Source organism: Halichoerus grypus, chromosome 8, assembly GCF_964656455.1.
Source record: "Halichoerus grypus chromosome 8, mHalGry1.hap1.1, whole genome shotgun sequence".
In the NCBI taxonomy this organism is placed as follows: domain Eukaryota; kingdom Metazoa; phylum Chordata; class Mammalia; order Carnivora; family Phocidae; genus Halichoerus; species Halichoerus grypus.
In genome coordinates this window covers 5,074,413-5,098,439 of record NC_135719.1, presented here as the reverse complement: position 1 = coordinate 5,098,439, position 24,027 = coordinate 5,074,413, and the positions used below count along the sequence as shown (strand labels likewise).

The 24,027-nt window shown below is 40.6% G+C and overlaps 1 protein-coding gene across 1 annotated transcript in view; it reads right to left on the bottom strand.

Moving 5' to 3' along the window:
* The window catches only part of IQGAP1 (IQ motif containing GTPase activating protein 1), a 105,838-nt gene that overhangs the window by 52,027 nt on the left and 29,784 nt on the right, over nt 1-24,027 (bottom strand). Inside the window, exons 3-9 of the mRNA XM_078078848.1 lie at nt 17,199-17,355; nt 15,064-15,141; nt 11,042-11,118; nt 4,848-4,915; nt 3,804-3,917; nt 3,046-3,224; nt 2,284-2,368 (exon numbers count right to left, since the gene is read on the bottom strand). Coding sequence (XP_077934974.1) covers nt 2,284-2,368; nt 3,046-3,224; nt 3,804-3,917; nt 4,848-4,915; nt 11,042-11,118; nt 15,064-15,141; nt 17,199-17,355 — 758 coding nt within the window. The remainder of the gene's footprint in view (nt 1-2,283; nt 2,369-3,045; nt 3,225-3,803; nt 3,918-4,847; nt 4,916-11,041; nt 11,119-15,063; nt 15,142-17,198; nt 17,356-24,027) is intronic.

The window sequence follows — 24,027 nt, the reverse complement described above, 5'->3', positions numbered from 1 at the left end:
TCAACGACTGAGCCACCCAGGCGCCCCATCCAGTGAAGGTTCTTATACAAACCTCCAAGGAAAGACATTATTCCTGTCTTTTTCTATGACTGTACCTCATACATCTTTGATACATTGTTCTAAGCAAGTTACCCTGAAATTACTCATTTGCATGTCTATCTTCCCTACCACGTTGAAAGCTACTTGAGGGAATTTTTTGAAAAGAAGTATTTATTTATTTTAGAGAGAGAGGAGTGGAGAGGGAAGGGCAGAGGGAGAGGAAGAGAAAGAGAAAGAATCTCAAGCACAACACAGGGCTCGATCTCACGGCCCTGAGATCATGACCTGAGACCTAGTCAGATGTTTAACCCGCTGAGCTACCCAGGCGCCCCTGAATGGAACACTTTAAAAACATACAGCTATGTCTCTTCCCCCACAGTTTTATAACTGACTCTCACAGACTTAGCCAGGTAAAGCTACGACGGTTATGAAATCCTAAACAACATAGTAGGAAAAAAACACCTTATTAAAACAAAGAGTGTTTTATGCAGTGTACGCAGCAGGAAGCATGCCGGACTTCCTTCTCACAGAGACAAATATTGCCGGCTTAAATATTCATACAGATACAGCACAACACGTCACCCATTCGTGAATGGGACTATTACTCCGTCCAGAAAACCATTATCTTAAATGAACCAGAATGGAACAGAATACAAAGACTCCTGGTCAGGATTTAGAGCCCCTGATCATACGGAGTTTGTAAAATCTTATAAAGTCTCTCTAGTTATTCCAAGTATTGGTTCAAGGGAGAATTAGTGCCTCCCAATGAACAGAGAGGACAAGGATTACTATTACTATTGTAATTATTATCTTGAGCAAAACAAGGTCAAACCTGGTTGAAATCATATAAGCTTTTTAGTTCTTTTGGTGGGTCTAACCATTACACTAGGAATAACAGGGATTTCAAAAGAAGCAGAACTCCTAAGTAATCTGTACTAGACGGAGTTTATAGAGATGTCAGAAACAAAGGCAAGCAATAGAAGACAATATGTAATTGCGTAGAAAATTAGGTAGTTGGTTTGTAAATGCCATGGGAGAGCTGGAATGGGCGCAGGTGAGAATTGAGCTGGACCGTGAATGACTGTGTAATTTGGGTCAGGTAAGAGATAAGGGATGAGGGCATTATACTGAGAATACACGATTAGCAAAAGCTATGATAATGCTAATGTTTACTGAGTACTCACTAAATACCAGGCAATTTACATGCATTACCTCACCATCTGCAGAACAAGTCTGTGCCACAGGGGTCCCATGCCACAAAGCTATTAGTAAGAAGCCAAGAGACCAAGTTCCTGGTCTGAGCCGCTCCAGAGAGGGACTCTTTCATGAGTCATGAAAGGAACAGAGTGAATATGGGAGACAATTAGGCAAATGAGTTTGTATAGAGAGTTGTATGCATAAAATACCGCATAAAAAACTCCCCTAGGCTAGGGGTCTGCGTTTTGTCCGGCAAGTGATGAGGAACCAATGCAGGTTCTTTAGCGGAAGAGTGACAAAATGAAAATGACACTTTCAAGACATTTAATTCCTCAAAAGTATATAACACATACATACAAGACTCAGTAGAATGGTATAATCTCATTTTTGTTTAAATATGTTTTTAAAGATATGCATAAAAATATCAATAGTAGTGGGGGCACCTGGGTGGCTCAGCCGGTTAAGCATCTGACTGTTGATCTCAGCTTAGGTCTTGATCTCAGGGTCATGAGTTCAAGCCCCGTGTTGGGCCCCAGGCTGAGCATGGAGCCTACTTAAAAAAAAATAAATAAGGAAAAATAAAATCCCTATTTAGATTTTTTTAAAGTGTATTAACACAGGGTAAAACAGTGAAATTAGCCAACAATGAGCCCAGAAGCTACAGCAGACGAGCAAATAGAGGGAGGGCCTGCCTGAGGATGACAGCAGCTGAAACAGAAGATATATGAACACAAAAAAACAGTAGTAAGCAATAGTTCCTAAACAAATCCACTAATGTCTAAAACAAACTTAGGGGCGCCTGGGTATCTCAGTCAGTTAAGCATCTGCCTTCAGCTCAGGTCATGATCGCAGGGTCCTGAGATCAAGTACCGCATTGGGTTCCTTGGTCAGTGGGAAGCCTGCTTTTCCCTCTGCCTGCCACTCCCCCTGGTTGTGCTCTCTGACAAATAAATGAGTAAAGTCTTTAAAAAATAAAAATAAAAATAGATCAACACTCCCATTATTCTGTAACATCCCCGCAGGTACCCAACTAAGGGACATACTTACTATTGACTTTGTTTATATTGCCTTGAATTTCAGCTTGAGTGAGCAGCTCCTCATAAACATCCCTTTCTCTCTCAGAGTTTTCTGTCTGAAGATGAATAAAAAGTGTAATAAATCAGTTCAGGTCTCTTTGGAAGACCTCAGAAACACTTATACTCCTCCCACAACCATGAGAGAACAAAGAGGAAGGGTGCTACACAACTCTTCACTAAAAACACAAAAGCAGATCCACTTGTTAATGACAAGCCCAAGAGTGCTTCCAGAGTTGGGCTCAAGCAGAAGCACGGGCGAACCCTGCCCTGCTCGCTTGGGAGCCTGCATCCTTGCCTCAGACCTGAGCAGAACGGGCACCCCCAAGGTCCAGATCTCAGAACTTCTCATTGCTGTGCACAAAATTCAAGAATAAAGTAAAAGTCAAAATGGAATCTAATACCAAAAGACTGCATACTGTGTAAATCCATTTCATTTATATGTAATTCTTAAAAAGGTAAATATAGGGATCTGTTCAGACTGGAAGTTGCCTGGGGCCAAGGGTGGGGAGTGGAGGGCAGCAGAGGCCGACTATGAAGAAGGACCTGGGAACTTGGGGGATGATGGTTTTGTAACCACACACGTTTGTCAAAACCTATCAAACCATACATGTAAAATGAGTAAATTTTACTGTGTGTAAATTATACTTCAAGAAAATGGATTTTAAAAAATGGAGTCCTATCAAACAATGAAAGAATATAAATCAATTAGAAAGAAGAAATGTTCCATTTTTACCCTGTTTTTCGCGTTGGTCATTTTCTCCTGCTTGGCCTGATAGAGCACATCCTGGTATGTGGAAGCCAAGGGCTCTTCGAGATTTACAAGCATGGCGTTCGGGTTTCTCAGAGCCACAAATGTGTCAGCTGGAATTCTATGGTCAACAGCCTCATTAATGGCAATAACAGCAGCATGCACTAAAAAGAAAAAAAAAATTCAAAACATAGAACACTGGGGTTATATAGAGTAAGGGATGTACATGACATATCCAGAACAACATCATAACCCCCTACTGCAGGAAAAGGCTCGTTTTGATAGAGAAAAGATGACTGGGGTTGGAGGAATGGCTTCCTGAATCCTGTAAACCTAGTCTCTTCCTGGATGCGCAAAGGCCAAAGCTCTCCCTGTGATCCCATGTCTGGGATGCTGAGTTTGGAATCTCACAGGGAAATATTCGTTAAAGAGCCTTGCAAAGAGCAGATATTATGGAAATGTTCACCCTTATTCATCATGTAAGTACCATTAAAAAAAAAAAAAGAAAGAAATCCAAAGAGGCACTGAAATGTAGAACTCACTTTCTAAATGCTTTCATTTTCATCGAAATCACTCACTTACTTCCAAATAACAATAGCACAGAAGCCCGTAGCAGTGTTAAACTACCTCTACCGACCTAAGCTTGCTAACAAAATTCCTAACGTCCAGGACCATCATAGTATCCATGACTGAAAGTGGTAGCAACAATCCCATGTGAACCCACAAAATTTCTCTCTGCTTACATGCGGCTTCATCCACTGAGAGTTCGTTAGCCAGGATGCCCCCGATCTTGCTGAAGGCGGGCATCTGGATCCCGTACTTCTCCAGTTCAATCTTCATGTTGTTGATTTCCTCTTCTACAGGAAAAGATGAAGACCCAGGTGAGCAAGTTAAGCACCTTTCCAGAACTCAGAGAAGGAAACAGATTCCCCAACTACAAAACGGGATAAAGTGGTGGCTACCTCCTAGGATTATGAGGATTTAATGAGATGATATATGGAAAGCACTGAGCATAGCACCTGGCACAAAGCATACACTCAGTAGACATTAACTATTATTACTATTATCAAGAGCATCAAAACTCAGTATAACATGAGAAACAGCCCTACAGAAAAGAGTTTCTCAAAACTGCTCCTTCTGGCATTTTCTACAATGAACTTCCAAATGGAGCAGCTTTGAAGGGAGCTCAGCAACAAGTGACCCACAAGCCAGCCAGATGTCTTTACACGCCAAGTCACTAGCCGCTATTAAATTATTTTGCTTCCAAGGCAGGAAGCCAAATGATAAAGAAAACAACATGTAAGGTTTGGCCCTTTGCCCCAGGTCTGGTGAACAACTTCCCCAGAAGGAAAAACATCATAGATAAAAGTTTTATTAAATTTAAAATTCCCAAGCCTACAAAATAATGACTGGTTCAAAATATTTGAATCTATATTACCTCTAACCAATATTACTACTGTTCTTTTTCTCCCCAATCTCCCATCTCTTCAAGCATCTGACAATAGCAAATACACACAGAATAAGGTAAAAAAGCTAAATTTTTTAATTACTCAATTGTCACCCTAGCTTTGACCACCATAGGTACTTACTAAAATGAGAGAACAAAGTTTGAAATTCCAAGTTTAGTGGTCTTCTCAATGCACATAGGAGAAGCAAGTTACTTATACTTCTTTGATCTCTGTTGCCAGAGTGTTTTTAAAGCCCTATGTCTTTAAGATTGGTATTGTTGACTCTCCAGGCTATTCCACATAAATCAAGCATTTCCTGCCAAGTTTGTAACTCCTTACCTGTGAAGTCAACCTTTCCATATAGGTCTTGAATCTGAGGAGCCAGGCCCAGTTTGAACAGGTACAAACTAGAAGACACGATATGCAAAAAGAGTTAGGCCTCCCAGCTGCACCTAGCTGCTACTCTTAGATTAACGGGGAAAGTCAGCATAAAGAACCAACATTCTGAACATACCCCTGCATGCTACCATATTCCCCTTTGTGGTTACCGTACTTTATCTCAGAACCTTTTCTTAGTTTTACATAATATTGTCCTAGAAAGTCACATAATGCAATGCAAAAAGCACTGGACTGGGAATCAGAAGACACAAGTTCGAGTCCCAGTTCTGGTACAAATCCAGTGTGTAATTAGATGTTAACATACATGTGAATATAATTAATCTAAGTGGAGAAATCTTCACTTCTGTCCACCTTCCTGTGATCAATAAGTTTTAACTAACAAGATATTTATAACATTGTCATGAAAATGATTCAAATAAAAAGTCTTCTTTAAACTGAATTCGGGCGCCTGGGTGGCTCAGTTGGTTAAGCGACTGCCTTCAGCTCAGGTCATGATCCTGGAGTCCCTGGATCGAGTCCCACATCGGGCTCCCTGCTCGGCGGGGAGCCTGCTTCTCCCTCTGACCCTCCCCCCTCTCATGTGCTCTCTCTCTCTCATTCTCTCTGTCTCAAATAAATAAATAAAATCTTTTAGAAAATAAATAAATAAATAAACTGAATTCATATTACTGATGGAAATAGCTCAGGTAATTTATGAGTTTTAAACAAACATTATGTATCTTTACTGTTTAAATAAAAAAAGAAATCTATTCGACTTTAAATCTCATGAAGGCAGGAATAAAAGTCTTGTTCACCAATGTCTACCCGGAACTTGGCATATATTAATAAATATTAACATTTCACAAATGGACAGATGGATAAGTAAATGTCTGTAAGCGTGAATTCGCTTAACTGGATTCTAAGGACCTAGCAGATCATAACCAACAAATTAGAAGTGTATTTAACAGGGGCGCCTGGGTGGCTCAGTCATTAAGCGTCTGCCTTCGGCTCAGGTCATGGTCCCAGGGTAGCCCTGCCATCAGGCTCCCTGCTTGGCGGGAAGCCTGCTCCTCCCTCTCCCACTCCCCCTAATTGTGTTTCCTCTCTTGCTGTCTGTCTCTCTAATAAATAAATAAAATCTTAAAAAAAAAAAAAGTGTACTTGACAGGGATGGACACGAGCAAGACACTGATGGCCTAGCAATAAGGGAATAAATAAAAAAACGCCTAAGAAAGAAATCACAGTAACTCAACAGAGTGACCTACAGTTTTTGCAAATAATCTATAAACCTCAGTTTGATCTAAACACAAATATGAATCATGTATACTGCATTCACAGAACTGATCAGAACTTAAATTGTATAAACACAAATGTATAATCTAAAAAAAGTCAAGTATTCTGAAAATACATTCAAATTTATACATTCAGAGTAGCTAATTATTTTCTCAGGTAAGTACAAGTATGAATCATCTGTATATGATTAAGTGCTTTTTTAATTTTTTTTTATTTTATTTTTTTAAAGATTTTATTCATTTATTTATTTGAGAGAGAGAATGAGAGAGAGAGAGAGAGAGAGCACATGAGAGGGGGGAGGGTCAGAGGGAGAAGCAGACTCCCTGCCAAGCAGGGAGCCCGATGCGGGACTCAATCCAGGGACTCCAGGATCATGACCTGAGCCGAAGGCAGTCGCTTAACCAACTGAGCTACCCAGGCGCCCTAAGTGCTTTTTTTAGAGTAAAATGCTCAAAATGGAACTATATAAAGTTTCTCTCTCAAAAGATTTTAAATCTATTCAACAAAATTTCCAAAGCAAAAATAGCCAATAACATTCTATACCTGTCATGTGTCCCTATTATATATATCATTTCTCCCACATAATATGTCCCACCTGCATTCCAAATTAGTAAGAATACTTTTCTTCAGGAACCCTCTTTTATTTCTACTTGGAAAGAGCAAAGTGGCTGCCACACTTTACGAAATTTCAAGAATGTCACTTTTACAAGCCCAAGAAGAGTGAGTTCGTTTTTAAGATCTTCTGATGGTAAATTAAAGTTTTTATGATATCCCTGGCTGATATGAATAAAGTAGAGGAGAAGCTAAGACACAGGCACCATCTTTCTTTTATCTCAATTATTGGGACTATTTTAAGGAGCTGCTGGAGTTATGAATATAACCACAATGGCCACTCAGACCCTCTGGCCCAGAACCGAGACAGTACTCAACCTCAAAGTTGAAACTTTCAATCCTACCAGTAAACACCCCTGTCCATTCTTTGCTCCTGTTCTCCCTACATTTACAAATAAAACTGTTAGGTGCCTACAACAGTCAGACTGTGATTGAGCTCAGGTTCATTCTTCTTTTCTTTTTTCCCACCAGAGCTGTACTTTGTAGCAATGGGGAAAAGGAGGCTGTGGATTCCTATTATCTTTGCTGCCTGCAGAGTAACCTGGAAGAAGTCACTATGCTGATCTCAAAGACTGTTAATAAAGGCTCGTAAACACAAACATAGCAGTTGCTTAGGAAACAGAATCTAATACAGTCCACAATCCCTGATCTAAATTCTTTGGGCCAGATATGAATTTAGGATTTCTTAGATATTAGAAAGGTGTTATAGTATATACAGTATTATATCATGTCTGTTTACTTAAGTACATACAGGATTATAAAACACGCCAGCAAGCCTTGAGGCAGCACCTCTAAATAAATACATTACTTTTCTGCAGAGAAACATACACATAATCACAGTAAGCAGACTATTATTCTAAATAACTTCAATTAATTCTGATCAGATTTTGCCAACAAATGAGCTGGAACCAAACAAATATAATTTTCAGCTTTTACATTTCTTTTGAATTTAAGATATAGGATTATGGGCCAATTTAACCCCAAAATCAGTTCTTAAAAAGATAAAACATCAGAGGAAATGGAAATAAAGTATACAAATATATATGAAATAATAATAAAGAATTGGGGTCTCGGGATGCCCGGGTGGCTCAGTCAGTTAAACGTCTGCCTTCAGCTCAGGGTCCAGGGATCGAGTCCTGCATCGGGCTCCCTGCTCAGCGGGGAGTCTGCTTCTCCCTCTCCCTCTACAATATCCCCGCTTGTGCTCTGTCTCTCTCTCATAAATAAAATAATTAATCAAAAAAAGAAAAAAAGAACTGGGGTCTTATCTGAGGGTGGAATGGAAGGAAGGAAGGAAGGTAGAAAACAGGGAGATGATGTTTTTCCGTCGCTGCAAATCCAAAAGGGAGAAGGGGCCTCACCGCCCACAGTGAAGTGGGAGCCTGCCTGGAACACTGTCGTCCTATACGGTGAAGAGGAGGCTCCAAGCACGTATAAACTGCCTACATATCAACGGCTGCCGACGCTTCAGGAAAAACACTCCAGGGAGGAAAGAAATCATAAATGACCAACCAGAACACATTGCTCTGTATAGAATTTCTAAGCACAGGCTGCACAGTGAAGAGAAATGAGTAACAATAGCAGACTTCCTCCCTTTCCGATTCTGAGAAAGGCACAGTTAATTCTTTATCTCCAGTTCAGAGACTTTGGGGGCCTGGGAGCCAGGTGACACTGCAGAGAGCCATGGCTGCGGACCGCCCAGAGAGGAGTTCCACCGGCTCGGCCCCTTGCTGGCCAAGTGCAGATATCCATTGTAGGTACAACCTTCACAAGGTTATCAATACAGACAAACCTCACTGTTAACACTGAGCCAATCACAATACTCAGAATTAATCTGATTTTGGCTCAGACACATACATTTGAAATTGCTACAATCTGAACATTCCCCTAGATACCACCCACTGCTAAGTATTTTTGAAAAATTCTTATGTTACTCTTGTTTGTCCAACGTTATGCCATGTACCTTGGAGGGAAGGAAAAGAAATGTAAGGCATGACCTCTGTCCCTAAGAGGCTAATAATGTAATAGAGAGAAAGACAGTAAACATATGAAAGAAACAATAGAACTAAGAAACAAAGAAACACAGGAGTTTAGACAAAGGAATGAGTGGGAGTCGCTGGAAATCACAAAACCTCACCAAGAAGGTAGGAACTGAATTAAAACTTGACTGGATACACTGAGACAAACATGAAGAGTCATCTGATAAAAGAAAGCACCATTTCCTTTTTTCATTTATAGGGCAGAAAATATCCCCCTGAGCTAGAGAAGGAGAAGGAAGATTTGTTACAATGTATGATTTTGACACAAACATTTATTGACTACCTACTACAGCGAGGCGTCTAAGCACTAGAGACACAAATAACAGAAATCGGTCTTCCTCCAAGGAATCCACAGAAAGCAAGCAACAAGAACAAATAACCCAAGGAGGATGTAAAAACCCTATACTTGAAGTAAGAGGTATGTGCAAATACTAGAAGAGCACAGAGATGGGAAGGAGCTAATTCTGTCTGAGGGAGAAAAAGTAAAAGAAGGCGTCCATGAACATGGCGTTCCACAGTAGCAGCTGGAGCAGAATGTGGGTTAAACTAGGGAGTAAAAGGGCATTCAGGCAAGAATGAACCAAAGGCAGACGAGTGTGGCTATGCACTAGTCCTCAGCTACATTTTTTTCTTTTGTGGGTTTCACACGGGTTCCAGGGATCCAAGGGTCTGGCACATTTTCTATCAAACTGGAGACAACAAGGGTTTTCACGGGTCAATATGATAAATATATTCATATATATAATTAACATTTATTAAGCATACATACAGGATGCCTTATAAAATGGGCAGCCCGGCAAAGAAACCCCATCAGCATGTCCTGCTCACTTCTACCACCTTCTCGTTTAGCCCTATGGACATCAGGTAAATTTGTACCACTCTGGTATGGTGCTATCATATCTACTGAACCCCACCCTCCCTCCACACAGATCGCCTCTTCCTTCCAATACAGTACTTCGCTGATTCTAAGAGCCAAGGGCTTGAAATTAAGCCATCTTCAAAATTTACTATGAAATTATGAAAAAATTATACTTTGTTTCAGTTCTTATTTATCATATTTGTTTGGCATAAACATTACTTAACAAACAACTGGCTTGGTGAGGACCTAGAAAACGAAATAAATTAAAAATCAACCATTTGATAGTTGAAGGCATTATTTGAAGATGTTGATAAAATTTAATTATACTACTAAAGTATTAAGACATGGTGAGTGTATTCTGTAATTCAGCTACTGGCTTGTGACAAAACAGTAAACAGTGAAAGTTTTGAAATGTACATACTTTCTTGTAATTATTAAGAGATTTTAATTAAAAAGGAAGAAACTACATCCCAGCTGAAATGCACAGTTCACAGAAATACTAGATCAACAATGAAAGACTATACTATGTTTTCAGAGCCAAATTATCTGCTATTACGGGGATAAATAAACCCCTTCTCCCTACTCCCTAGAAAAACACAGCTGCTTCTCACCATTTTGTTAAGACAACAGTATCCTATTCTATTCGGAAATCCTGAAGCTAATGCAAGAACTTTTTTGTTATACCATGGACAAAAGGCTATGCATTCAATTTCGAGATATTCCTAAACTGCGGTTTTTTTTTTTTTAATTGAGATAAAATTGACATATAACATTATATTAGTTTCAGGTGTACAACATAATGATTTAATATATATATATATTGCAAAATGGTCACCTCAATAACGTCTCACTAACATCCATCACCACACAGAGTCACGGATTTTTTTCTTGTGCTGAGAAATTTTTTTTAAAGATATATTTAATTTAGAGAGAGAGAGAGCGAGTGCTCGGGCAGGGTGGGGGAAGGAACAGAGGGAGAGAGAGGGAGAGGAAGCAGACTCCCCCGAGTGGGGAGCTTGATTCAGGGCTTGATCCCAGGACCCTGAGATCACGACCTGAGCTGAAACCAAGAATTGGATGCTGAACCGACTGAGCCACCCAGGCACCCCATACTGGGAACTTTTAATATCTACTCTCTTAGCAACTTTCAAGCCTACACCACACCATTATTAACTAAAATCCCCATGCAGTACATTACACCCCCAGGACTTAGTTATTTTATAGCTGGAAGTCTGTAATTTTTGACCCTCTTTACCCATTTCGCCCACCCCTAAGTCCCCACCTCTGGCAATTTAGCAATCTGTTCTCTGTGTCTACGTACACTGTTTATTTTACCAAGAAAATCTGATTACCTGAGTGCATGGATACAGTAGATACATCTTGGCATGTTCTTTCGATCATAGATATCTGTAGTTTCTGGGTAAAAAATCTAAGGAGGAATAAAAGAAGCAGAGTAAGGTATCCATCCACTGGATCATTCACCAATCACTAATTATACAAATAAAACAATTAGAAAACATTATTGGCATTCAGCAAGTAACTTCATTAGGGGGAACAGACAATTCATCCTAAGTAATGCAAGGAATAAAATGCTATAAAACAGAATAAAAAGCACGAATTGGAAAAGCAGGTATGTGACAGTGATTTGCTTACTGCACTCAGACATGGGCGGATGACACCCAGCTCTCGTGCAGTTTAAATCAATGGCAAATGTAGGAAGCTGTGAAGGACTGCCATCTGCCCAGTTACTGTCTACCATGACTAGACTCAGAAATAACTCAACAATGAACATTTACTTAGATGCTTTGGGTTGTGTGAACTACTACATTTAGACATTGAAAAAAAGCTACAAAATACTAAAATGTGTTTTATGCAGGGACACCTGGCTGGCTCAGTTGCCAGAGTGTGCAACTCGATCTCCAGGTTGTGAGTCTGAGCCCCACACTGGATACAGAGATTACTTAAAAATAAAATCTTTTAAAGAAATGTGTTACATGCTTGGGAGAAGAGAAAAGATACACAGATGAAGTAGCTGAAATAGAGGACATGTGTGGGAATGTGGAAGACCGGTGGTTCTCCTGGGTAGCACTTGCCACAAATAATCAATTACTTGTGTATTATCTGTTTGACTACATGCTACATGAAGGCAGGGGCCAGGTCTATGCAGTTCACTGCCATATCTTCAATGCCAAGCCCAGAGCCAAGATCATGGAAGGGGTTCTACATTTAATGAATTAATGAATGAGGCTGAATAGGAGCATAGTAGATTTAGATTGGGTATAATCTTGAATTTCAAGATCTATCTTCATGGTGATGTGGCACCATACAATTCATTCTATAATTTAGGGGGAGATAAGGTGATAGTGGTCTGGGGAAGTGAAAGACTGAATTTTGACGCCGTCAGAAGAATCTGGATGAGTAGTGAAAGGCAGTAGGAAGAGTCCTGTAGCACCGTGTGCCTGTTAGAGCCCGAACCACCGCCCTCGAGAGATGGAATGTACCAGAATCGTCTTTTTTGATAATTTTTCAAACTCTGCATGCTCACTTTCCAAGACGGAGATGCCATCATCTCCTGAAAGGTAAAGATCACAGTCGCGTTGAGCCACCCTTCCCGAAAACAGTACAGAATACATTTTAGAAAGTAAAAGAAAAATATGGTTGGGTAGGGTAGGATGCAATCAGATTATGAGGACCTTGAAAGTCAGACAAGTTTGAACTTGATATGCAGGGCCCAGAGAAGTCCTAGCTCTGGAGCCAAGGATAAAAACAGAGCTCAGGAAGATCTGACTGGAGACAGGACACAGGGTACATTGAATTGTGGAGAAATTGAAACTAAGGAGATAGGCTGATAACCTCTTTCAATAGATAAAAGAAACATTTCAAATACATGAGGAAGGCTTAGAGCATAACTGCCATTTAGGAGTTCAAGGTAACCTCAAGATTCTCAGACAGGATGACTGGGGAAATGAGGACAGGCGACCATTTAGTATAGAGGAAGGGAGGTTCACTTGGGGGAAAAGGAAGGTTTACTTTCAGATAGGAGGAATTCTAGCTAATAGAAAACTATCCAAGAACAGTCCAGCAGCCATGCGAAGACAATGTGTTTATCTTATAGCAGTCTTCAAAATAACTGAAACCATGAGAACAAGAATGTAGTTAAATAAGGACTGCATCTTAAGGAACCCTCACCACTAGGATTATGGGAGGTAGAACACACGAGGAAGATGGAGGAGTAGTTGAGCAGACTGAAAACGATTTAAAAATGAAAGTAAGGGGTGTGTGGCTGGCTCAGTTGGGAGAGCATGTGACTCTTGATCTTTGGGTTGTGAGTTCAAGACTCACACTGGGTGTAGAGATTACTTAAAAATAAAATCTTAAAAAAAAAGTCAAAGTCAAAAATCACAAAATATTTCCTGGAAGAGGTGGCCAACAGGACCAATTATAATAAAAAGACAAAAGGGAGAAGAACCAAAAACTTACAACATTAAGTTTCTATAATTAGCCTATATGTACCATATTAAAATATTAGGGAAGACATCCCTGTGAACACTATATATGTATGGTCAATTATATATCCTACGTTATATTATGGGCAACAATTTTTAGGCTAAGTATCTTTAGTCCACATTACTCAAGTCTTCTGGACCTAAATCATGTAGGGTAGACATTTCAAGGCTGATAACCATGATAGCCCTATTGTCCCTGAAAGCCTTTAGGGAAGTCTATGTTTGTTGCAGTTGTGGTCCAGGATAATATACTACCATTAGTAAACAAGAAAAGTAGTAAAATTAAATCATTAAAAAAGCATTTTGAAGTAACAATACTACTAGTAATAGCACATATTAACAAAGCTCTTAGTACCATTTAAAAGAGGTTAAATCATCATTGCCCATCAGGCATACGTAAGAAACAGGTACAAGAAGATACAGGTGCACAGAAAGGCCAAGTAGGTGTAAGAACTTGACACACTGCATTTCCTGACATGTGTGGGCCTAATTCTCAAACCTACCAGTGTGAGGAAGAGAGCTTCAGCACTTTGCTCTGAAAAAAAGAGGACAAAGGCTAGTCTTCTGCAAAGACTTGGCTCTGGATTTAACTCAATTCAAAACACAGATCTGCAAAACTGAGCTCGGTGCTTATGCTAAATACCAAATGTTCACCTCCCAGTGATTCTAGCCATTTTCTGATCCTCCCCAACTCCCTTTTTTAATCTTTCTTTGGTTACAAAAATTCAGACTCTACAGGAAGTTATAAAGAAAATAAAAACTGCCCCTTAATCCCATCACACAGAAATGAAAACTATTATCTCCTTACAGACTTTTCCCAAGAATACTCACTTTTACATACAAATAGCGATCTCACCTTAGCCAGAACACAAACTCTTATTACCTTAGCCTGTTTGGGTTTTCCCCCCACTTCACCCCTCACAGACAACTGCATTTGTCAATACAGATTCGTATCCCCCTTTCTAATGGCTGTACTAGTGTCCGCCTGGCTGCAGTAGTTAATGCCCCCACTGAAGGAACCTGTGGTTGCTATCAATTTCTTCTATTCGAAGCAATGCTGAAATTTTCGGGCTTGTCTGATATGGGGGGTGGGATAAATTCCTAGAAGTAGAATTCTCAAGTCAAAGGATATGGAAAACAAACAAGATGTCCACGCCTCTAGGAGTTGACAATATAGCATGGCCTTGAGGGTTCAGGATAGGACCGGGCGGGGGTGGGGGGGTGGTTGCGGAGGCTAGAGATGGCAATTTCACTAAGAGTGGCGCTAAATAAGATAAACTCCTGAGCAGAACACTGGAGGATACACACTCACTCCAAATACTCATGCAGGTTCTGCATACCAATTGTACCTCAAGAAAGACATTTTAAAAAACAGAGAATACAGCTGTCACCAAAACAAGATATGAGAAGTAATTGCCATCATATTGCCTCTACAATTTGAAACATAAAATAATAGCCCATCATGCTCTCTTACAGATAGGAGTATTCTGCAGCTGGAAAATGACACTTTTAAAATATTTCCTAAAGTCAAATTTTAATGTAACAACTTTGTGAATAAATAAAATAAAAACACTGACTTGTATACTTTAAAAAGGTGGGTTTCACGGCATGTGATTTTTAATGTAAGTCTACCATTTGATGTAGTAAAAGTCAATGACATCATAGGGAATTTCTCTAGGGTGAGGTGAAGCAGGGAAAAAGAAGAAGAACAAAACTATTCCCTAAAACAAACAGAAGAAAGAGATCCTTTAGTACTTAAAAAAAAAAAGAAAGAAAATCATCAAAGATTCAATTGAGAATAATTCTACAGGCAGAATGAGAACTAATAGCCGAATCTAAGCCGGAACTCTGAGGACCACGTAGGTTACCTTAGGCAATCCAATCTCATCCATGGCATTCAACCACTGAATCACGTTATCAGTATGTCTGAAGTGCAGGCCAGTTGCCTAGAACAAGTAAGAGACAATTAGGCGCTGTCGGCAATACTGCAGCGAATACCAAATAAAGACTCTCTTTGCACAAGTTTCCTTACAAGACTTTGCAAGGTCCCCTTAAATTGAAGGTCTATAGCATTATGTTCACATTCCAATTCTAAAAAGCCAAATCCACATCTCAGCTCCCTTCACCTGAGAACCATCTGGAGAATCTTCCTGTATAATATGCTCTACAGAACACGGTCTTTGGAATTCAATTATCCTGGATTCAATCCCTGGCTTGGCCATCTACTGGTGACACTGAGCAAGTCGTTTCACCTCTTTGAGCTTCGTCCTCTCTAACACCTACTCTACCTGTGTGTTGTAAAGATGAAATGGGAAGATGTATGTAAAGCACTCAGGGTGGTATCTGGCATGTAGAAAATACAAACTGACATGGGGTGCCTGGGTGGCTCAGTCGTTAAGTGTCTGCCTTCGGCTCAGGTCATGATCCCAGGGTCCTGGGATGGAGCCCCGCATTGGGCTCCCTGCTCAGCGGGAGGCCTGCTTCTCCCTCTCCCACTCCCCCTGCTTGTGTTCCCTCTCTCACTGTGTCTCTCTCTGTCAAATAAATAAATAAAATCTTTAAAAAAAGAAAAAAGAAAATACAAACTGACAGATACCATTAAATATATTAATCAGGGTTTTCATACTACACACACAAATATCCCCCTCTAAACCTCTAGGTCTGTTATTTTACAGAAAGATTTACTCTCTGGAGGGGAAGAGGGGCAGGACTACTGTTTCTATTGCCACGCAGTCTCCACTCCTGTTTTAAATGTGTTGTTGCACGGGGCACCTGGGTGGCTTAATCAGCTGAGCATCTGACTCTTAGGTTCTGGCTCAGGTCATGACCCAGGGTCATGGGATCCATCCCCGCACTGGGCTCCGTGCTCAGTGGGGAGTCTGCTTAAGATTCTCTCCCTCCGCCCTTCCCCCTGCTCATGCTAGCTCTCTCTCTCTAAAAATAAATAAATCTTTTTAAATGAATGAATGAATGTCTTGCTGCTCTGTCCCATACTGTACAGTGCTCCACAGAACAGCTCCAGAATTCTCTTCAGAAAATGAAAGTTTCGGGGCACCTGGGTGGCTCAGTCGTTAAGCGTCTGCCTTTGGCTCAGGTCATGATCCCAGGGTCCTGGGATGGAGCCCCGCATCGGGCTCCCTGCTCCGTGGGAAGCCTGCTTCTCCCTCTCCCACTCCCCCTGCTTGTGTTCCCTCTCTCGCTGTGTCTCTCTCTGTCAAATAAATAAATAAAATCTTTTAAAAAAAAATTAAAAAAGAAAGAAAAGAAAGTTTCTCTTTGGGATGTTCATTTTGGTTGAGGACCTACATCTTCCTGGTTGTCCTTTGAATATAAACATAAAACATAAAAACCTCTTTTGATTCTGTCTTTATCCTTAGCTCATTCCAAGTTCTGGCCCAACTCCTACAGTCAACCCGCTCACATCTACTCTTGGTTTTACAAGCTTCCACTATCTTTTACGCTCATCCTTTTCCAAATAGCTGCTCATAGGAAAGCTCCCCCACGACAGATTTTGGTCCTTGTCAACATCCCAACTTCATTTTTCTTTTTCAGGGCCCTGGGCCACAAGAATCAAAGCCTCTCACTTACCTCAATTTCCTGAAATTGGATTGCTTTCCCAATTTACCTCGAATTTTAATATCACAGAGGGACCTTTTTTTCCCCTAAAGTTGCATTGCTTTTGCTTTCAATTTGCCAACGCATCTCAGTGCTTGGTTAAAATTAAACTTGTAATTTCCCCCTAGTTACTTCCTCTACCTTCTAAGAAATAAAACAAAATCATCAAGGACCATGAAGATTTCTAGACATACACCATCATAGGAATTGTATCAGAAATACAGACACCACCTTTTACTACTATACCTTCTCCACTCTGCCAGGTGTTTCATTTTGATGAACAAACACACTCATACATATTTCTCAATAACTCTGGTACAGGATAAAGTCCACTAACTTTCTCTTTTAAGTTTATGGAAATTTAAGTCCCGAGCAGGGAAGGCCTCACCTTGTATCTGGTCTGCTCTCGATCGTAAATTTTCTTCAAGGACACCACTTTAGGCGAGAAGAAGTTTCCCAGTTTGGCGAGGTAGACCCCATTCCTCAGCCCCTCCTCCAGCTCTGTGGTGGGAGGCAGGTCTTCCCCGAGGCATGCTTCCATCCACCTGCACAAAAGCGGAGAGGACAGGAGGAGAGAGGGAAGGTCAGATGCCCTCCTTAAGAGATTTTGAGCCTCATTTCTATTCTCCTTGCAGGAGTTTAAGTTCCACATAAGCAACGCTCTTTTAAGATCCAATTTCACACACATCCTTGTCCTGACCCAGTCAGATCTCAGAAGTGGGGAACTTAGGAAAACTCCCGAGCATCAAGGCCACCTTCTTCTCTACCCTGCTTTCCTCCCCTGCGGCAGCAGAACCAGCTGGCTCCCCACCCCACCTGCCCAGAAACCTCAGGCCCTAACCCTAAGTCACTCCTGCAGAGAACCCCTAAGGAAAGCCATGTGTAGCTGAAGCCAGCACTTCAACTGTTCAAAAATTTAAATGTATTTTCTCTTCCAGTTTCAGAATCCACAGAGAATTTCTAGGTTCAGATTTTAAGGCTGTTCGGGGATTACATGAATAGTCAATTATCTCAGCTAAAATAGGGAAGGAAATGCCAATGGAAGCAGTAAGAATGAATGGGTGTTTTTCAGAGGTGGGGGAGGAGGTTGTAAAGGGGAAAAGAAAACTGTATTTTCCCCCAGAACAGAGGCCCAAGATAAAACAACACACATCTGCATGTATTTTCTACCAATAGAAATGTAGGTAACTAAAAATCATTTAAGGCGATTTTTTTTTTTTTTAGATTTTGCTTTTTAATTTGAGAGAGAGCAAGAGCGGGGGGGGGGGGGGGGGCAGCGGAGCAGACTCCCCGCTAAGCAGAGAGCCTGATGCGGGGCGATTGAGCCGAAAGCAGATGCTTAACTGAATGAGCCACCCAGGCACCCCGTATGCATTTTTATGTAATTCTTGTATTAACAAATTGCTTGAAGGATATACAACAGACCTTAGATTTATGATATTTCTAGAAATTGTTACTTTTATAATTCAGAATAGATTTTCTTGTATTAATTCTAACTTCCCAAACTGAGATTACTGCTCAGAATTTTTACAACATAGTATAAGGAAAAGGAACAATTTCCCTGTGTCTCTCAAGTTCTATAAATAGTCATAGTATGTATTTAAATAAATACTGGGTGGGTGTATGCATGGGCCAGAGAATTTTCTGATTGTTCCCTATACCCGATGATACAAGTTTTTACCTCTGGCTTTTCTTCCAGGTCATAGAACTTAAATGATCACGGCGGGGCGGGGAGACAACAAATGAGTTTTCCAGAAGAGTTGCCATAGTAGTTAAATTAGAAACCAACTGGTAAGAGCTACAAAATCCAAACCTCTGCAAGAGCCCAAAGACCAGAAGGGCAATGTGGAAAAGAATGTAGGTCGTTGGTATGGAAAACAGTTGTAGTCCAAGAATACATCTTCTATAATCAGCCCTCCAATATTTTATTGCTAAAAAGGATATGGCAAACAGCTGCTGAAAACCCCAGCTCTCAGGGGACAGTCTAACTTGTGTTCTCATTAACAGAAACAAACCTAGAACAACTGCAGTCTAAGCCAAAAACAGCCCTTTACCATGTAATGAGGAAAAAATTATTTTATTTTCTCCTCAAAACAAGGTAAACATATAGGGAAGACTATGGATAAACAGCACAGTGCATGCTTTTGCCTTGAATCAGAGCTAGTTACCAAATGCATTTCGGTTCTCCTCTGAGATCATTACATCAAAATCAAAGTAAAAGGAAGGACCAGAGGGTGACATCTCCCACAAGCCTTTATCTGCGCCTTCGCTAGGCAAACTGCTGTAGAACAGTCCTGATTAACAGCTAGACTTAGAAGTTTTGTATAGTGGAATAGAATACCTTGCACATCACAGAAATGTCAGGCCAGAAGAAGAAGAGCCAATTGTGATCTGATGAAAAGGGGTAAGGGAGAGCTAGAATAAATAGGCAAAATACAGAAGTGTCTTTCAGCTGCCCCAAACCCAAAACTGCCCTCCAAATTACCACACACGGGGTGGTGACCTCTGTCTCACAACAGAGTATCACCTGGTTTGTTTATAAGAATAAGTTAAAAAAAAATAAAATAAAGTAAGTTAAATCAGGACCAAATTGCTTTGAAAAATTAAGAGTCCTAAGTAGGGTGCTATGTTACTCTAATTTTTAATATTAGCAGAAGTCTAAATTCTACTATAATCCCAAGAAGATACAACAAACCCTCCTTTCTGTCCTCTACAGCCCATCTGAGATTTCCCCCTCTGACACTAAACCACAGAATCACAAGATGATAGCCAGGAACTTAAAGCGTTTCTAGGGCAAATCTCTTTGTTTTGTTTTGTTTTTTTTAAATAATAATATGTATACATTAGAGAAAATTATTAGACACTTCTCAATATTTTATGAATATTTTCCATGTTATTATATAATTTCTGAAGACTAAGTTACACAAAAATTCTACCAAGTGCTTAACTGGTCACCTATGTTGGACTCATGTCACTTCCAAATAGTTTCAACTATTAAACAACACCACAAGGAACATCTTTGTGCATGTCTTTAGAATTAATTCCTAAGGAAAGGACCTTAGAAGTCTAACTCCAAATAAAAAAATTAAACATTAAAGAAACTTTTTTTATTGTTCAAAAGCTTACCCAAAGGCTATACCTACTTGTACAACTCCCTCATTTTACAAGTATAAGGTCTATCGATCCAAGGTCAACTACTAGTTAGTGGCAAAGGCAGAATAACAAGACCCTGATTCCCAGTTAAGAATCCTCTACACTAGACCACTGTTGCTCTTACCACGTCACTCCGAAAACCTAACAGGGCTGAGCCCCACAGGGCGGAATAAATAGGGCAAAGTGTCAGATATCCCATACAGGAAAAAGTCTAGTATCTCTCCACATTCTGTCCACAAAATAGGGTTTTAAGTATTTTAGTTTAACTTTAAGTCCACACTGATTTTCAACTCAGACACAAAGCTTCCTTATAAAACGTAAGCATTTAATTTAGCTTTATAAATACATTTTTTTAAAGATTTTATTTCTAAGTAATCTTTACAACCAATGTGGGGCTGAAACTTACAACCCCGAGATCAAGTCACATCCTCTACCAAATGAGCCAGCCAGGTGCCCCTTGCTTTATAAATACATTTTAAAATAAATCTATGCACAGATCCCTACCTTACACCATTCACAAAAATCAACTCAAAATGGATTACACTCGAAGGTAAGACCTGAAACCAGACACTCCTGGAAGAAAATATTGGAAGTAAGCTCCTTAACATCAGTTTTGGCAATGATATTTTTGGATTTGACAACAAAAGCAAAGGCATCAAAAGCAAAAATAAACAGAAGTGGGACTATACCAAACTACAAAGCTTCTGCATGGGCAAAGGAAACCATCAACAAAAGGAAAAGGCAACCTGTGAAATGGAAGAAAGTATCTGCAAATCACGTATCTGATAAAAGGTTAATATCCAAAATATATAAAGAATTCATACAACTCAACAGCAACAAAACCAAACAATCCAATTTACAAATGGGCAGAGGAACTGAATAGACATTTTTCCAAAGAAGACACACAAAAGGTGCTAAGCGTCAGGGAAATGCAAATCAAAACCTCAATGAGACATCGCCTCACACTTATTAGAACAGCCATCATCAAAAGGGCAAGAGACAACAAGGGTTGGGAAAGATGTGGAGAAAAGAGAACCCGTGTAACTACTGGTGGGAGTGTAAACTGGTGCAGCCAGGAAGGAGAAATGTGGAGGCTCCTTAAAAAATTAAAAATAGGACTGCAGGGGCGCCTGGGTGGCTCAGTCGTTAAGCGTCTGCCTTCAGCTCAGGTCATGATCCCAGGGTCCTGGGATCGAGCCCCACATCGGGCTCCCTGCTCCGTGGGAAGCCTGCTTCTCCCTCTCCCACTCCCCCTGCTTGTGTTCCCTCTCGTTGTCTCTCTCTGTGTCAAATAAATAAATAAAATCTTAAAAAAAAAAATAAAAATAAAAAAAAATAAAAATAGGACTGCATATGATCCAACAATCCCAATTCTGGGTGTACAGTCAAAGGAAATGAAAGCAGGCTGTCAAAGAGATATCTGCACTCCCACGTTCACTGCAGCATTATTCACAATAGTCAAGACAAGGAAACAGGAGAAGTGCCCGTCCACAGATGAATGGATACAGAGGATGTGACACGCACACACACAAATGCACACACACTGGCCTATCATTCAGCCATGAGGAAGAAGGAAATCTTGCCATTTGTGACAACAGAGATGCACCCGTGGGCATTATACTGGGTATAATGCTTATATATAACTGCTTATATATAAAATCTAAAAAAAAAAAACCTCATAGAAACACAGTCGAAAAGTAGTTGCCATGGGGTAAGGGGTAAAGGAAATAGGGAGAGGTTGGCAAAAGGGTACAAATTTTCAGCTGTAAGAGGATAAGGTCTGGGGCACCTGGGTGGCTCAGATGGTTAGGTGTCTGCCTTCAGCTCAGGTCATGATCCTAGGGTCCTGGGATCGAGTCCCACATCTGGCTCCCTGCTCAGCGGGGAGCCTCCTTCTTCCTCTCCCTCTGCCACTCCCCCTGCTTGTGCTCCCTGGCTCTATCTGTCAAATAAATAAATACAATCTTTAAAAAAAAAAAAAAAAAAAGAGGATAAGGTCTGAGGCTCTAATGTAAAACATGGTGACTGTTGTTGATCACCATGTTTGTGTAACTGAAATTTGCCAAGAGAGTAAGAACTTGAATGTTCTCACAAAAACAAAACAAAACCTAAACCTTTCATAATGTATACATATAACAAATTACCACAATGTACACTTTATTTTTTTGTACACTTTAAATACCCTACAATTTTATATGTTAATTATACCACAATAAAGCTAAAATTAAAAAGTAAATAAACCTAGGGTGCCTGGGTGGCTCAGTTGGTTAAGCATCTGACTTAGACTCAGGTCATGATCCCAGGGTCCTGGGATGGAGCCCCACATGGTCGGGCTCCCTGCTCAGCAAGGAGTCTGCTTCTCCCTCTGCCCCTCCCCCAGCTTGTGCTCTCTCTCATTCACTCATTCTCTGTCTCTCAAATAAATAAAATCTTAAAAAAAAAAAAAGTAAATAAACCTATGTATGAAAGAAAAATCAATGGCCAACACAACTTTCTGCCAAGTCTTATGTTCATCCCTCTCATGATAATCACAGAATCCCTCAGGTGGAAAGCTCCCTAAAGATCTTCTCCTCTACCCCAACTCCTCCACTCCCTCCACCTCCCACCCACTCCCCCACTTTCGTGCCTGAATGCTTTCAAATCCTATCAGCCAAATCATGCCATAGGCTGAGCCTGACCGCTGTTGCTGACGTGGAACCAAACATTCAAGTTAACTCATTTCATTTCTGGATTCTAGCAGCCAGAAGTTTTTATTAAGCCAGCACCAGTTCCCCTTTGGCACCCTAAGCTGCCTTGGGGAGCAAGACAACATATGGAATGAAAAATATAATGTGGCCGTGATGAGCACTGGGTGTTATATGCAACTGATGAATAACTGAACTCCATGTCTGAAACTAATGATGCACTATATTGAATTTAAATTAAAAAAAAATTGTGTGTGTGTGTGTGTGTGTGTGTGTGTGTATGTGTGTGTATACATGTGGCCTGCGCTGGCCAGGGACTTTAAGAGACCTGGATTTAGGGGTGCCTGGGTGGCTCAGTTGGTTGAGCATCTAACCCTTGGTTTTGACTCAGTCATGATCTCAGGGTCCGGGGATTAAGCCCCACATTGGGCTCCCCGCTCAGCGGAGAGTCTGCTTGTCTCCCCTCTGCCCCTTCCCCTACTCGCGCACTTTCTCTAATATAAATAAATAAATCTTTAAAAAAATAAAATTAAAAAAAAGAGAGACCTGGATTTATAACCTGTCCCTTATCAAGACAGTCACTTAACCAGTTTCTTCATTTGTTAAAAGCGAGTAACAATGCTTTCCAGGTAGGTCTGTTGCTGAAGGTGAAATAAGATTGGGCAGCTCAGTCCGTGGAGCAGCTGACTCTTGATTTCGGCTCAGGTCGTGATCTCAGGGTCATGGGATTAAGCCCCATGTCAGTTCCACACTTGGAGCAGAGTCTGCTTGCCCCTCTCTCCCTCTACTCCACGCTCTCTCTCTCTCTCTCTCTCAAATTAATCAATAAAATTTAAAAAGGGGGTGGGGCGGCACCTGGCTGGCCCAGTTGGTAGAGCATGTGACATTTGATTTTGGGGTTGTGAGTTTGAGCCCCACGCTGGGTGTAAAGATTACTTAAAATTAAAATCTTAGGACACCTGGGTGGCTCAGTCGGTTAAGTGTCTGCCTTCAGCCCAGGTCATGATCCCAGGGTCCTGGGATCGAGTCCTGCACTGGCTCCTTGCTCAGCAGGAAGCCTGCTTCTCCCTCTATCTGCTGCTCCCCCGTTTGTGCTTGCTTTCTCTCTCTCTCTGACAAATAAATAAAATCTTTAAAATAAAATAAAATAAGATCTTTAAAAAAAAAAAGACTGCATATAAAGCACGGAGCTGGCAGTGTGTGGTGGCTCAGTATGAAAAAAAGTCTGTGCTTTTCCTCCTCTCCCCTCAGATGCTGACACCTCTGTAACTGAAATGATTATATTTCCTTCAAGTACTCTTCATAAGAAGGGAGTAATATTAGCACCGACCTGGAAGGATGGGTGTGAGGGTTACAAGAGATAATGCAAATAAAGCGTTA